General features: G+C 39.1%; 1 protein-coding gene across 2 annotated transcripts in view; it reads left to right on the plus strand.

The window, feature by feature from the left end:
- PPP2R3C (protein phosphatase 2 regulatory subunit B''gamma) overlaps nucleotides 1-14,593 on the plus strand; it is a 24,680-nt gene continuing 10,087 nt past the window's right edge. The window contains exons 1-9 of one of the 2 annotated variants that reach the window (XM_036252374.1): nucleotides 12-319; nucleotides 2,048-2,175; nucleotides 3,465-3,569; nucleotides 4,266-4,378; nucleotides 5,724-5,821; nucleotides 6,664-6,734; nucleotides 12,049-12,181; nucleotides 13,379-13,434; nucleotides 13,513-13,588. In XM_036252374.1, the coding sequence (XP_036108267.1) occupies nucleotides 262-319; nucleotides 2,048-2,175; nucleotides 3,465-3,569; nucleotides 4,266-4,378; nucleotides 5,724-5,821; nucleotides 6,664-6,734; nucleotides 12,049-12,181; nucleotides 13,379-13,434; nucleotides 13,513-13,588 (838 nt within the window). In that variant the 5' untranslated portion in view covers nucleotides 12-261. Of the gene's footprint in view, nucleotides 320-2,047; nucleotides 2,176-3,464; nucleotides 3,570-4,265; nucleotides 4,379-5,723; nucleotides 5,822-6,663; nucleotides 6,735-12,048; nucleotides 12,182-13,378; nucleotides 13,435-13,512; nucleotides 13,589-14,593 lie in introns of both variants that reach the window. The other variant, XM_036252382.1, reaches the window with a different exon arrangement.

Here is a 14,593-nt window from a genome sequence, read left to right on the forward strand (position 1 = left end):
GCGTTGTGAAATACGGAAGCTGCCTTACGGACATTATTTTCCACCTTTTCCACGCGTGCTTTCCCCGCGACTGGCGTGATCGCCGCCTTCTCCGCAGTGACTACAGTCCTCGCTTTTGCCCCCTGAGCCGACGTCCGCCCGGGTCCAAGATGGCGGCCGAGCGGCCTTCCCAGCCTGTCCGAGGCTAAGTGGTGGTGGGCTCGGAGCTGGCAGCGGGGGTAGCGGCTAGCAAATGCCCGAGCTGCCGCGCGGGAGTCAATTATGGACTGGAAAGAAGTTCTTCGCCGGCGGTTAGCGACGCCCCACAACGCTCCAAACAGTGAGTTTGGGAAGGGCCGCCCGCAGAGCGAGGCCGGCCCTAAACTCCTGGAGGAGGGGGCGGGGTGGGAGGAGCCGCACTGGGAGCCGCGCGCTCCGCTCGGTGAAAACGCGCCGGACGAAGCAGGCGGAGTGGAGTGTGGTTTAGACATCCAGAGGGGTTTGACTCTTACTTCCCTGGGAAAGGATTTGCGGGAATGAGAAGTTCACAGTCTCAAAGTAGATTTGTGAGGAATGAGAATCCTGGCTCCAGCAACTCTTGGATCCCACCAAAACCTACGATCCATTGAATCTACCGCCTTTTTACTATCGATCTTTTCACCTCCCTCCTTACCTATTTTAGATTTCATAATCCACTTTTCTTTGTCCCTTTCCCCATCCTTTACACTTGCTTGTTAACCAACCTGGTTGAAACTATCTTTCCTGTTTCACACCTGCACCCACGGCAGCTGAAGTGCTGGAGAAAAAACGGCACCACGACACCTCGTCTCACTTGTCCACCAACCTGAAGTAGGTGTTTCAGTCATTCATTTACACCTCTTCCGTGTTTCCCTAGACATTCACTGTCCTACACTCTAAGGCAGTTCTTTTCACCTCCCAAACCTCCAACGTTCCAATATGGCCTATCTATTCCTTACCTTCAGCTGATGAACTTGTATACATAGATATTGGAGAAAGTATAAGCAATCAAAGAACCTCACTTGTTCCCATTTACCATTTCATCAACAGTACTGAAGCCATGGTAAACAAGTTAGATAAGATTGGGCCAAGGGTAAAAAGTACCATGACAGATGTGGCAGAAATGCAGGCATAAGAGGAGTTTAGGGGAAGAGCTAGCTACAAGCATGTTGAGAAGGAAATGAGACCAGGAAAAGGAAAATAAACTTTTTGAGAAACTAGGTGATAGAATTGAAGGTCTCGGTGAGGCTGAATTGCAGGTATTATGGTACTGAGGTTTTGAATAAACGAGAGAGAGAAAGTATCAGAGAGTATATTAGAGTTTAAGATTTTAGGAGAGGAGCAAATAAGATCTGTGGTCTTGCCATGGAAGTGAGGGACACAGAGATGAAAGCCATCAGAGTTAAGTGGTCACAGTCACCTATGTAAATGTCTGTTTTTCCCTGATGATTGCAGGACACTGGGGTGAAGGCCGCTGTGCACCAGTCGTCATGGTCTACAAACAAGTGTGGAGGAATTGGCTAAATGATATAGTTACATGTCTGCAGCAGGCGGGTTGGAGGGTAATAGTATCTATATATGTGAGTTTCAGATGAAAGTTTACATTAGGTAGAGGAACAGTGATCACGAGGCTGACACTTCATGAGGTCAAGGGCTGTGCCTATTTTCTTACTACTGTAGCACCAGTGTCTAGTACAGGGTTCTAGTATGTAGTAGGTGCTCAGTAAATACTTTTGATTAAATGAATTAGGACCATGCCGGAGGTCTATAAGGGAGGCAGTGACTTGAAGAAGAGACAAGTATAAGATGAAAAACAAAGTAGAGGGAACAGCTGAAAACGTTTGAAGATGTAGGGGAGGCTGTTTCAATGGAAGATAGTGATTCTTGGTATTTCAAGAAAGTGAATATAAATGTTTAGTGTCTAAGCACAACTGTAAAGGCCTTTTTTTTTTTTGCACTATAATTAGACTATAGTAGATAGATGACCTGAGAAAAGTATTGCTTGATTTTTTTAAGTGTTTTTTTTCCCCGTAATCTGTTTTGTTACCAGGAAAAAAAAGTGAACAAGAATTAAAAGATGAAGAAATGGATTTATTTACCAAATACTACTCAGAATGGAAAGGAGGTAGAAAAAACACAAATGAATTCTACAAGACCATTCCCCGGTTTTATTATAGGGTAAGTAGTATGTAAGCAAATGTCTTGCAGAGTTTATAAATAAAATGCAATTTCTAAAATGAGATGAGACTATTTTATAAATAGAGGGTTATATCTTTTTTAAAATATGTTTGTTTTAAAAAAATTTTTTTCCCCTTATTGATTTTAGAGAGAGAGGAAGGGAGAGAGGAGAAGGAGATAGAAACATCCATCAGAGATTGATTAGCTGCCTCCTGCACGCCCCCTAATGGGGATTGAGCCTGAAACCCTGGGCATGTGCCCTGACCAGGAATCGAGCTGGAGGTAACTGATTGGTACTTCTCTCTCAAATAAATGTGTTTTTTTTTTTTTCCTCTCTCTCTCCCTCTCCCTTCCTCTCTCTCTCTAAAAAATCAATTAAGAATATTAAAAAAAAATTTTCCAGCTAAAATTAAAGGTGACTGAAAAGAATAAGACCTAATTTAGTATTATTATATAAAATGTAACCACTATAGAAAAGTTAACTTTGGAATTTTAGATGAATATATTTGTGGCACATTCTTTGCCTTGTTTCTTCTCCACTGCTTCAAAGAAAGCACCTATCAATTTTGGTAACTAGTGCCCTCCCCCTTTCCCCCCGTGGCTGATTAGCTGCTTGACTAGCCACTGGAGTACGATCCTAGTCTCAGCCTCACCTCCAAATGTTTCTTCCTTCTCCACTCCTTTTGATGGGAGATGTGGCATCTTAGTTCTTGGAAATGAAAGGTGAAAACCATAACCTCCCATTTGAACCACAGGTTACTTAGCTACATTTAATGGGGCAAAGATACAGAAAAGGAAGAAGAAATCCTGAAAAAAATTGTTTGAAGTTGAGTTGGTATAAGTCATAAAGCCCTGTTTATGGAAATCACCCCAGTAGGCAGACCGTCTGCCTTAGAGGCCAGCGTAATAGACACTGGCTTGACCATCTCCAAGAAGTAAGATGATCCAGTCTCCAAAGGCATAATTTTCTAAGACTGGATCTTCAGATAGTCCTAATTTACTACTATATTCATGTTTGGTTACAGTGGAAACAGGGTTCTGAGAATATAAAATGAAACTTGGGCTAAACTGTTAGCTTTTTCTAAGAATCTGGTCTTGTTGGTCACTGAATTCTCTGTGGATCTTTTTTAAAAGAACTTTTTAAATGAATGATGACTTGAAGTTAAAATTGAGAAAGAAAAAATAATTTGAAACAATGGAATACATAATTGTTTTATGAGCCCAAATACATTTTACTTAATCCAATAATCTAGAATTTAAGTATAGAATTAACTACAATGTATTTTTAGCTGCCAGCTGAAGATGAAGTCTTACTACAGAAATTAAGAGAGGAATCCAGAGCTGTCTTTCTACAAAGGAAAAGCAGAGAACTATTAGATAATGAAGAATTACAGGTAAGAATGGAATAAAAGCTTGCTTGAGATGCTAGCAATTTCTTTTTTTTTTCTACTTTATCTTTATTATTGAAAGTATTATAGATGTCCCTTCTTTTTTTCTCCACTGACATCCTCCTCCCCACTCCTGCCCCACTCTGCCTTTACTGCACTGTTGACTGTGTCCATTGGTTATACATATATGGATACTAGCCATTTCTTATTCGTGCTACTTATATCATACAGGATCTCAGGCCTGCAGAGTGGGTGAAAGACCAGCTCTGGAAAGATGGTTCCCACCAGAATCAGCTGTAGAGCTTGTGTGGGCCCGTCTCCCAAAGATAGTTTTTTTCTTTAAATTCCTTAGGTGATTCTAATGGGAGGCCAAAGTTGAGAACTCCTTACTGTAGGGTCAAACTGCAAGGGTTCAAATCCCAGCCCTGTTCTGTGATCTTGGGCAATGGACTTAACATTTCTGTGCTTTAATTCTCATCTGTAAAGTAGGCATACCAGTATCTACAGCATATAGCTATATAGATTAAAGAGGACTGTATATATCTATTATTGTTATTAATCAGAAGGATAATAGGGGATGAGATTCATCTTAATATTAACTCTGCTATGAGACTATAATTTTAATGTAAATAACATATTTGCCTATGTTTTTAAATTTTGTTCTGTTAATTATAACATCTCCATTTCTGCAATTCTTCTAAGAACTTATGGTTTTTGCTGGACAAGCACCAGACACCACCTATGATTGGAGAGGAAGCAATGATTAATTATGAAAATTTTTTGAAGGTTGGTGAAAAAGCTGGACCAAAGTGCAAGTAAGAATACTATATTTAATAAAGGAATATGTTGCATTAAGTAATTTATTTATTTTTTCGTTAATTCTCACCTGAGGATATTTCCCATTGATTTTTAGAGAGAGGGTGGAAGGAGGAGGGAGGGAGAGAGAGAGAGAGAGAAAAATCGATGTTAGACACATCAATTGGTTGCCTTCCGCTTGACCCTGACTAGGCCCAGGGATTGAACTTGCAACCCAAATATGTGCCTTTGACTGGGAATCGAACCTGAGATCCTTCGGTCTACTCTAACCACTGAGCCAAACCAACCAGGGAACATTAAGCATTTTAAATGCCTCAAATGTTAATGAGAATTTAAGTCAATGATGTGATAATTTGAGTCATATTTGAGTTATTAATGAAGTTTAATAAAATTATTTAGAAAAGAAAATTACATTGGTATAAAGTTATTAAAAGAAATAATATGGTTTATAATACTATAGGCCTTCATTCTTAAGACAATAGAATGCAAAGATATATGACTATATATTATAATTATATATATTATATATATACATGCATATATATATGTGTGTGTATATATATATATATATATTTTTTTTTTTTTGGTGGTACTTGCCCCTAGTGGGAACCGAACCCTGGACTCTCTGGTTCGCAGGCCGACGCTCAATCGCTGAGCCAAACTGGCCAGGGCTATATATATATATTTTTGTTAATCCTCACCTGAGGATATTTTTTTCCATTGATTTTTTAGAGTGGAAGGAGAGGAGGGAGGGAGGGGGAGAGAGAGAGAAACAAACATCGATGTGTGAGACACATTGTTTGGTTGCCTCCTGAACATGCCCGGACTGGGGCCAGGGATCAAACCTGTGACTGGGCATTGAACCCTTCAATGTGTGGGCCAATGCTCTAACCACTTAGCCACACTAGCCAGGGCTATGATGATGTTTTTGAACTATAGTTCTCCCTGATTTTTTCACCACATTGATTTTTTTTTTTTTTTTTTTTTTTTTTATCCTCACTTGAGGACATTTTTCCATTTTTTGTTCAGGTAGAGTGGGAGGGAGAGAGAGGAACGGAGAGAGAGAGAGAGAAACATCGATGTGAAAGGAACACATCGAGTGGCTGCCACCCGCACAACCGACCAGGGCCGGGGACAAACTGCAACCGAGGTACGCGCCCTTAGCGGGAACCGAACCCGGGTCTCTCAGGACCACAGGCCGACGCTCTAACCGCTGAGCCAAACCGGCCAGGGCTCACCACATTGATTTTTAATTGAATTTGTGCTACTGTTTGCTCATTTATATAGAAGTCATTTTTATGTTATGTTGGCAGATGATTTTAATCTTTATTTCCTTTTCCTTAGGCAGTTTTTCACAGCAAAAGTCTTTGCTAAACTCCTTCATACAGATTCTTATGGAAGAATTTCCATCATGCAGTTTTTTAATTATGTCATGAGAAAAGGTGATTTCATTTTCATTGTGCTCCTTCTATCTGGGAATCAAGTAGGTTTTTGGTCTGTGCTTTTATAGTATCCCTTCCATGTGAAACAACTCTTATAATAAGTTTGAATAGCAGAATTTGTCTTTTGACCAAGATTTTTTTCCTGTTATGGTTCTCTCCTGGAGAGCTGAGATTTTTCTGCCATAAATTTGAGTTCATCAAATAAAACAAAAAACCTCATGTATCCTAAAGATACTAGCTAACTAGATATATCAAAACTCAAACCAAGAGTTTTAATGTATGGTGTTTGAAATCATTTTAATCCCATGGTAATTTTATTTCACCAATATATTGTGGGTTGAGTTGCCTGAGAGGATAGTTTCAAACTTACAACGGTAGCATCAGATTCAAAGAATTTTAACCAAACAACTTAGAGTTGTTATGATTCTTGTACGTTCCATAATGACCTGTGAAGTCCTATGTGTACCATCTCTAACTAATATTTGGTGGCAGTAATTAACCTCAGTAGAATAAAAGCAGCTCATTGAAAGCATAACATTACACTCACTGTCCTTGTTTGGTGGAACACCAAGTTTAATAAGTAAAGAACAATATCCTCAAGGGCATCGACTTTATTGTTACTTTAGGCTTGACAGAATTGTTGATACCTGCCATTAATTCTATGGTATGTTTGCTTTATTTCGAACAATTTTGGAGTTAACAAATAATCAGTATGTGTAAGAATAAAGATGTTCAGAGTTACTAGCTTTCTTCTCTAATCTAGCTCTGTATCTCCTTTTGTCCACATACATGCTAATGGATAGCTCTTAGTAATTACATTTTGTTTTCTTGTTTATTGTCAGTGTGGCTTCATCAAACAAGAATAGGACTCAGTTTATATGATGTTGCAGGACAAGGATACCTTCGGGAATCTGTAAGTATTAATCTACTTTAATAAATACTAGAGACATCAAAATGTTCATAGTTATCACTGGTGTTGGGATTACAGATGATTCTTATTTTTGTTTGTTTCTCTGTTTTTACAAATAACATGTTACTAAAAGCCTTTTAAAATGTTTATTGACCACAAAATTCCTTTTTAGATTCTTTTCCTTAGCCTTTAAAGAAAAATACTTGACAGGAGAAAATAAGAATGTAGTGTTTTGGTAAGATTAAAATCATTGAAGAAACAGTGAAAAACTTTTAGTTATTCATGAGTGTTATCAGTGTATGACTGTTTTAAAATGTAAGAGCCAGGAATTTTTCTTCTTTTAGGAAATATATAAGAGCAAAATAATGTGACTATTTTCTCACCTATAGGTTAGTTTGGGTTGTAACATCAGTTATCAAGAGGCTGTTTATTTCCCATTAGGTATGAATGTAGTTAGGCCAAGTTGTCAACAGAATTATAGTCTCGTGGTCTAAATGGCTATGTTTCACCCTGGCTGGTTTGGCTCAGCGGTTAGAGCGTCGGCCTGTGGTCCAGAGAGACCCGGGTTCGGTTCCCGCTAAGGGCGCGTACCTCGGTTGCAGTTTGTCCCCGGCCCTGATTGGTCGTGCGGGTGGCAGCCACTCGATGTGTCCCTTTCACGTCGATGTTTCTCTCTCTCTCTCTCGTCCTCTCTCTCCCTTCCACTCTGTCTGAACAAAAAATGGAAAAATGTCCTCGGGTGAGGATAAAAAAATAAATAAATGGCTATGTTTCTTCTAAGTGTAGGTATCTAAATTATATGGACATGCTTCTTTTAAGCTCAGGCTTTTCCCCCTAAATATAGAGTGCTTTTAAGGTTGTCAGGAAAAGGGGAAGGGAGATAAGCATAAATATGAAGTAGATTAAGTAATCAAATAAATATTCAAATATAAGATTTAAACACAAATTCCTTATTATAGTTTGTTTTCTGTTTATAATTTGTTGCAGTCTGTTTTATCCAGATTTATATATATAGAATGTTAGCTCACACTGAACATTTACACTTAAAAACCTTTCTAGGGCCCTGGCTTATGTGGCTTAGTTGGTTGGGTGTTACCCGTGCATTGAGAAGTTGTCAGTTGGATTCCTGGTCAGGGCATGTGCCTGGGTTGCAGTCTTGATCCCTAATAGGGGGTGTGCAGGAGGCAGCAGATCCATGTTCTGCTCTCACGTTGGTGTTTCTCTTTCTTCCTCTCCCTTCCTCTCTCACTAAAAATCAATAAACTATTAAAAAAAAATCTTTAGTCCGGCCGTTGTAGCTCAGTGGTTGAGCATCGACCCATGTACCAAGACGTTGCCAGTTCAATTCCTGGTCAGGACACATGCCCAGGTTGTGGGCCCGATCCCCAGGGGAAGCATGTAGGAGGCGGCCAATCAATGCACTCTCTCATTGATGTTTCTGTGTTTCTATCTCTCTCTCCCTCTCACTTTCTCTCTCTAAATCAATAAAGGAAAAAAAAAACTTTATAATAAAAAACAAAACCTTTATAGGGACACATTACAATTCTTGAACTTTAAGGTTCAGATCAACTTGACAATAAAAGGTTCTTGCTTTGCTCTGGCCAAGTGGCTCGTTGACCTGAACACCAAAAGGTTGTGGGTTGGATTTCCGGTCAAGTCACATACCTAGGTTGCAGGTTCCATCCTTGATCAGGATGTGTGCAGGAGGCAACGTGATAGATGTTTCTCTCACATCAATGTTTTTCTCTCTCTCTTGCTTTTCCTCTCTAAAATCACTAAAAACATACCCTTGGGTGAGGATTAAAAAAAGAAAGGTAAGAAAAAAGTTCTTGCTTCTATCCATCTCTCTCTAGGAAGGAAGACATATTAGCCATTTGTTGATACTTAGTCAGATCAGATATTGGAGTAGTTCTGTGGCTCTGAGAATTCTTATCAGCAGTTAGTTGGTTTACAAGACACACTTCCTTGCCCTGGCTGGTGTGGCTCAATAGTTGGTTGAGAGTTGTCCCATGCACCGAAAGGTCGCCAGCTTGATTTCCGGTCAGGGCACACGCCCAGGTTGCAGGTTCAATTCCTGGTTGGGGTGTGTACAGGAGGCAGCTGATTGATGTTTCTCTCTCCATCAATGTTTCTCTCTCTCTCCCTCCCCCTTCCTCTTTCTCTCAAAATCAATAAGGGAAAAAAAAAGACACACTTCCTTTTTCTTGCCTCTTTCCAAAAATTGAAAAAGGGATGAAGGGAGGGGAGAGATAAGTAACTATTATTTCTGTAGTTGTGTTTAAAAGGGAATAATGTTCCCTTCTGTCAAAGAAAAGAAATAAATATTTCTACTCTGGGCACTTTGCCTTTTGAAACCAGACTTTGTGTCTTCTTCATTCAAAGGCCGTGGTTTCCAGCCCTGGCTGGTGTTTCTCAGTGGTTAGAGCATCAACCTGAAATGAAGGGTCTCAGCTTGGATTTCTTGGTCAAGGGCACATACCTGGGTTGCAGGTTCAATCCCCAGCCCTGGTCAGGGCTTGTGTGGGAGGCAGCCAATGGATGTATGTCTCTCACATCAATGTTTCTCTCTCCTTCTCCTCCCCATTTACTCTCCCCCTGCCTTCAACTCTCTCTAAAAATCAATGGAAAAAATAACCTCAAGTGAGGATTAAAAACAAATAAATAAAAGACAGCAGTATCCAGAAATAACATCTATAATTTCATCCACTTACTAAATCTTAGTAAGTAAGCACTTAGTGAGCAATTTGTACCAAGCACTATTCTAAGCCTTACTCTTATGGTGTTTTTTTTTTCTAGCAGAGTGGTAAGGTAGACACTAAATTATAAGCAAGATAATTTTAGGAAGCCACAATTGATGTTTTGCTCTCACATTGATGTCTCTCTCTCTCTCTCTCTCTCTCTTCCCTCTCCCTCCCTCTCTAAAAATCAATTAAAAAATCTTAAAAAAAAACAAAAACTGACAATGCTTTTTTAAAGAAGAAATGTGAAATAGGCCATGGTTTCCCAAACTTTTTCAGTTCACAGTACCCTTATTGTATCAGTAGTTTTTTCATAATGCCTGTAGGCCAAAAGAAATAGTTCAGTTCCATTTATTAATTAGTTCTAAACAATTTAATGGAACTATTCATTAAACTTATTCTGTTAGCCATTTGAAAAGAATAATATACTTAAGTTAAAAACTATTTTTACTTCATTCTTAAAGATCGATTACTAATGGAATGTGTGTGCCAAGGGGGTACTGTACAGCTACTCAACCTGGGAATTAGATTGAACACAGTCATCCTCAGTTCCTCTTTCACATTAATTTTCCTGTGGCACTTGCTTTATTACAGCAACCATCATGAACCTAGCTTTGCTAAGATTGATGTCATCAAAAGGAATATATAGCCCTGGCCGGTTTGGCTCAGCGGTTAGAGCGTCCACCTGCGGTCTGGAGAGACCCGGGTTCGGTTCCCGCTAAGGGCATGTACCTCGGTTGCAGTTTGTCCCCGGCCCTGGTTGGCTGTGTGGGTGGCAGCCACTCGATGTGTCCCTTTCACATCGATGTTTCCCTCTCTCTCTCTCTCTTCCTATTTCTCCCTCCCACTCTATCTGTACAAAAAATGGAAAAACGTCCTCGGGTGAGGATTAAAAAAAAAAAAAAAAAAAAGGAATATATATACATATATATGTGTGTATTTATTTTAAATATGTTTTTATTGATTTTTTTTTTTAGAGAGAGAGAAGGGGATAGATAGAAACATCAATGTGAGAGGGAAACATCGATCAGCTGCCTCCTGCATGCCCCACACTGGGGATCGAGCCCGCAACCTGGGCATGTACCCTGACTGAGAATTGAACTGGGACCTCTAGCCCATGGGATGATGCTCAGTCCACTGAGCCACACAGGCTGGGCAAAGGGAATATATATTTTAAACTAATGTTGAAAATGTGAACTACCATGAGCCATAGTTCATTCAGTGTCCAACAGATGTTGCTGTTTCCCTCAAAAATTTAACATACCCTGCTGCACCCCTGTGAGTTTAGTGCAGCACTCCTGGGCATAATTTGGGAACTGTTAATAAAGCCCTCACATTGGTGGTGAGAGTGTAAAGTAGATGTGGCCTATACGGAGAGGTGGGCAGTTTGTCATTGACTATCAGAATTATAAATGTGTTTATGTTTTGATCCAGCAATCCACTTACAGAAATTATATCCTATTCTTATTCTGTATCTATGAATGAAAAATTTGCTTAGCCACTATAGTATTGTTTTTAGTGTTGCAAAAGATTAGAAACAACCTAAAGGTCTATCAATAGAAGACTAGATTATAGTACATCTGAAATAATATATAGCTATTTTTTTTTTAAATCTTCATCCAAGGATATGTTTTTATTGATTTTAGAGAGAGGAAGGGAGAGAGAGAGAGAAACATAGATCAATTGCCTCTATGTGCCCTGACTAGGGATCGAACCCAAAATCTAGGTAGGTGCCCTGACGGAATCGAACCCATGACCTTTTGGTATATGAGATGATGCTTCCTCTGACTAAGCCACCCCCAGCCAGGAGCCCATAGTAATTCTTTTTAGAAGCTCTTTGAGAGCCAATGTGAAATGACTGACAAGTGATAAAAGCAAAATACAGAAGAATTTGCATGGTATGCTGCTATCTCCTGTGTAAAAGAGGAAAGGAAATATACATATATATATGTATGTATTGGCTTGTATGTGCATCAGTTAGTTATCTTTGGAAAGATACATCAGAAACTGATAATGTAGCCCTGGTCAGTTTGGCTCAGTGGTTGGAATGTCGACCTGTAGTCCAGAGAGACCTGGGTTCGGTTCCCGCTAAGGGCATGTGCCTCAGTTGTAGTTTGTCCCCGGCCCTGGTCGTGCGGGTGGCAGCCACTTGATGTGTCCCTTTCACATCGATGTTTCTCTCTCTCCCTCCCACTCTATCTGAACAAAAAATGGAAAAATGCCCTCGGGTGAGGATAAAAAAAAAAAGAAGCTGATAATGTAGGTTACCTCTGGGAAGAGGAAATGGGTGAGAGAGAGACTTTTCAATGAATACTTTGTTCCTTTTGAATTTGGAACTATGTAGAATGCATCATTGATTCAAAAATGTGTTAAAACTTAAATAAAAAGCAAACTAGTAACAACAGATTTAACAGATAGTTTGACCACTAAGCTACTTATGAATTTATTACGTCATTAATATAGTATTAATGTTGAATGGTTGAATAATTTTTAGGACTGAAATTATATTCCAGTATCAAATTAAGAAACAAGAACAGACATTTAACACTTTAAAGTTTTATTTTGTTTTCTTTTTTCAGGATTTAGAAAACTATATATTGGAACTCATCCCTACTTTGCCACAATTAGATGGACTGGAAAAATCTTTTTATTCCTTTTATGTTTGTACAGCTGTTAGGAAATTCTTTTTCTTTTTGGACCCTCTAAGAACAGGTAAAATAAAATCTTATCTCTCTTAGATATAATATATTATTTCTTTAAAAATTCAGTAACTAGAGAAAAGTCTTGAAATATCATTTTTTATTTTCCTAACATGTCATTGCCATTAATATATAAAGATCTTTTATGATTTGCTTGCACCAACCATAAACAGCTGTGTGACAATGAGAATGTCACCTAACCTCTTACAGTTTTTTGTTGTTTTTTCTTAAATTATTTTTTCTTTATTTATTTTAGAGAGAGAAGAAGGGAGAGAGAGATAGAAACATCTATGAGAGAGAACATTGATTGGCTGCCTCCTGCATGCCCCTCACTGAGGATTTGGCCCACAACCTGGGCATGTGCCCTGACCGGGAATTGAACCGGTGACCTCTTGGTGCATGGGTCAATGCTCAACCACTGAGCCACACCGGCCAGGCCAGTTTCTTCCTCACTAAATGAAATATGAACTGGGTAATCTATGGCTCTTTTCAGTTCTAAGAAGCCAGTTATTCTGATATAATTTGCTATCCTGATATGTAAGATATTAGAGAATTATGCTTTATAAAAAGTTTTTTTAATTGCCCGGCTGCTATGGCTCAGTGGTTTGAGCATTCTCCCATGGACTGAGAGATCCCAGTTTGATTCCCAGTCAGGACACATGTCCAGGTTTCAGGCTTGATCCCCAGGAGGGGACATGCAGTTAAAGATAGATAGATTGAAATTTAAATGCCACTTCTAGATATGTAATCAGTGTAATTTTGGAAATAACTTACCTATTAGATTTATGTATTTGGGGGTATATAGGTAGACATATGAGGTAGAGATTTTTATTAAATATTTCCTGCACATCTCTCCTTTCATAACAATGTATAATAAAGACTTTGGCGCATAGGAGCTAAGCAGCTTTAAAACGGATGGGGAAACATCTGGCCTGTGGGCCATATAAGGCCCTTGAAATCAATACTAGCTAACATCACAGGCCTCACCAAATTAGCCTGACCAAATATAGCAGGCTACTTTTTAAGTTGATTATTTTGTATGGCCCTCAAATGATGTTATAAATATCCAAATGGCCCTTGGCAGAAAAAAAGGTTCCCCACCCTTGCTTTAAAATATCAGTTGTGTGATTGTTATTGTAAAATAATACCTTTATAAAACTGACTTGCTCTTGTTTTAAAATGTAATCGTATTTTTTTATGTTCTTTAAAGGGAAGATAAAAATTCAAGATATTTTAGCATGCAGCTTCCTAGATGATTTATTGGAGGTAAATGTTTTTAAACCACTTATAAATTATGTATCACTTGACAGTTGCTATCTTCTAATTGTCTCTGTGTTCATTTAGTTAAGGGATGAGGAACTGTCCAAGGAGAGTCAAGAAACAAACTGGTTTTCTGCTCCTTCTGCCCTAAGGGTATATGGTAGGTTCCTGTCATAATGCCAAAGTTTGAATTATCCATTCCTTAGTTAATTGGCATTCAAAGGACATTTCTAAGTACCCTAGATCTAGTATTCTAGATTACTAAAATTTATTTATTTTTTAAATTTATTTTTTCTTTATTGATCTTATTTTAGAGAGACAGGGAGGAGGAGGGAGGGAGGGAAACATAGATGAGAGAGAACATTGATTGGCCACCTCCTGCATACCCCCCACTAGGGATTTGGCCCAAAATCTGGGCATGTGCCCTGACCATGAATTGAACCAGCGACCTCTTGGTACATGGGTCAATGCTCAACCACTGAGCCACACCAGCTGGGCTATATTTTTAATTTTTAATTTTATTTTTTTATAGAGTGGGAGGGAGAGAGGAAGGAAGAGACAGAAACATTGATGTGAGAGAGACACATCAAGTGGTTGCCACCCACACAACCCCATCGGGGCCAGGGACAAACTGCAACCGAGGTACGTGCCCTTAGTGGGAACTGAACCCAGGACTCTCTGGTCTGCGGGCTGACGCTGTAACCGCTAAGCCAAACCAGCCAGGGCTAAAATTTATTTTTTAAATATATTTTTATTAATATTTTAGAGAAAGAGGGAGATAGAAACATCTATGTGAGAGAGAGAAACTCCAATTGGCGCTGCCTCCTGCACGTCTCCCACTGGGGATCAAGTCACAACCTGCGCGTGTGCCCTGACTGGGAATTGAATTGGGACCTCTCAGTCTATGGGAGGATGCTCAGTCCAGTGACCCACACTGGCTGGGCTTTTAATACCAATGTTTTAAATTTTTGTAACTCTTTCTTAAGTTATTATACTTTCTCTTTAGTAGAACATACAGATTGTAGTTTGATTCTTTTTGACTCAGCATTATGAACATCAACTATGGTCTTGTACTGTGATAAAATGCTGCTCTTAGGGTCTACAGAGGGAGGTATTCTAGGGTTTGGTTTGCTCTTTTCTTTTTTTCTCTTTAATTGGTTTTTAG

Source organism: Molossus molossus, unplaced genomic scaffold (genome assembly GCF_014108415.1).
Source record: "Molossus molossus isolate mMolMol1 unplaced genomic scaffold, mMolMol1.p scaffold_m16_p_1, whole genome shotgun sequence".
Lineage (NCBI taxonomy): Eukaryota > Metazoa > Chordata > Mammalia > Chiroptera > Molossidae > Molossus > Molossus molossus.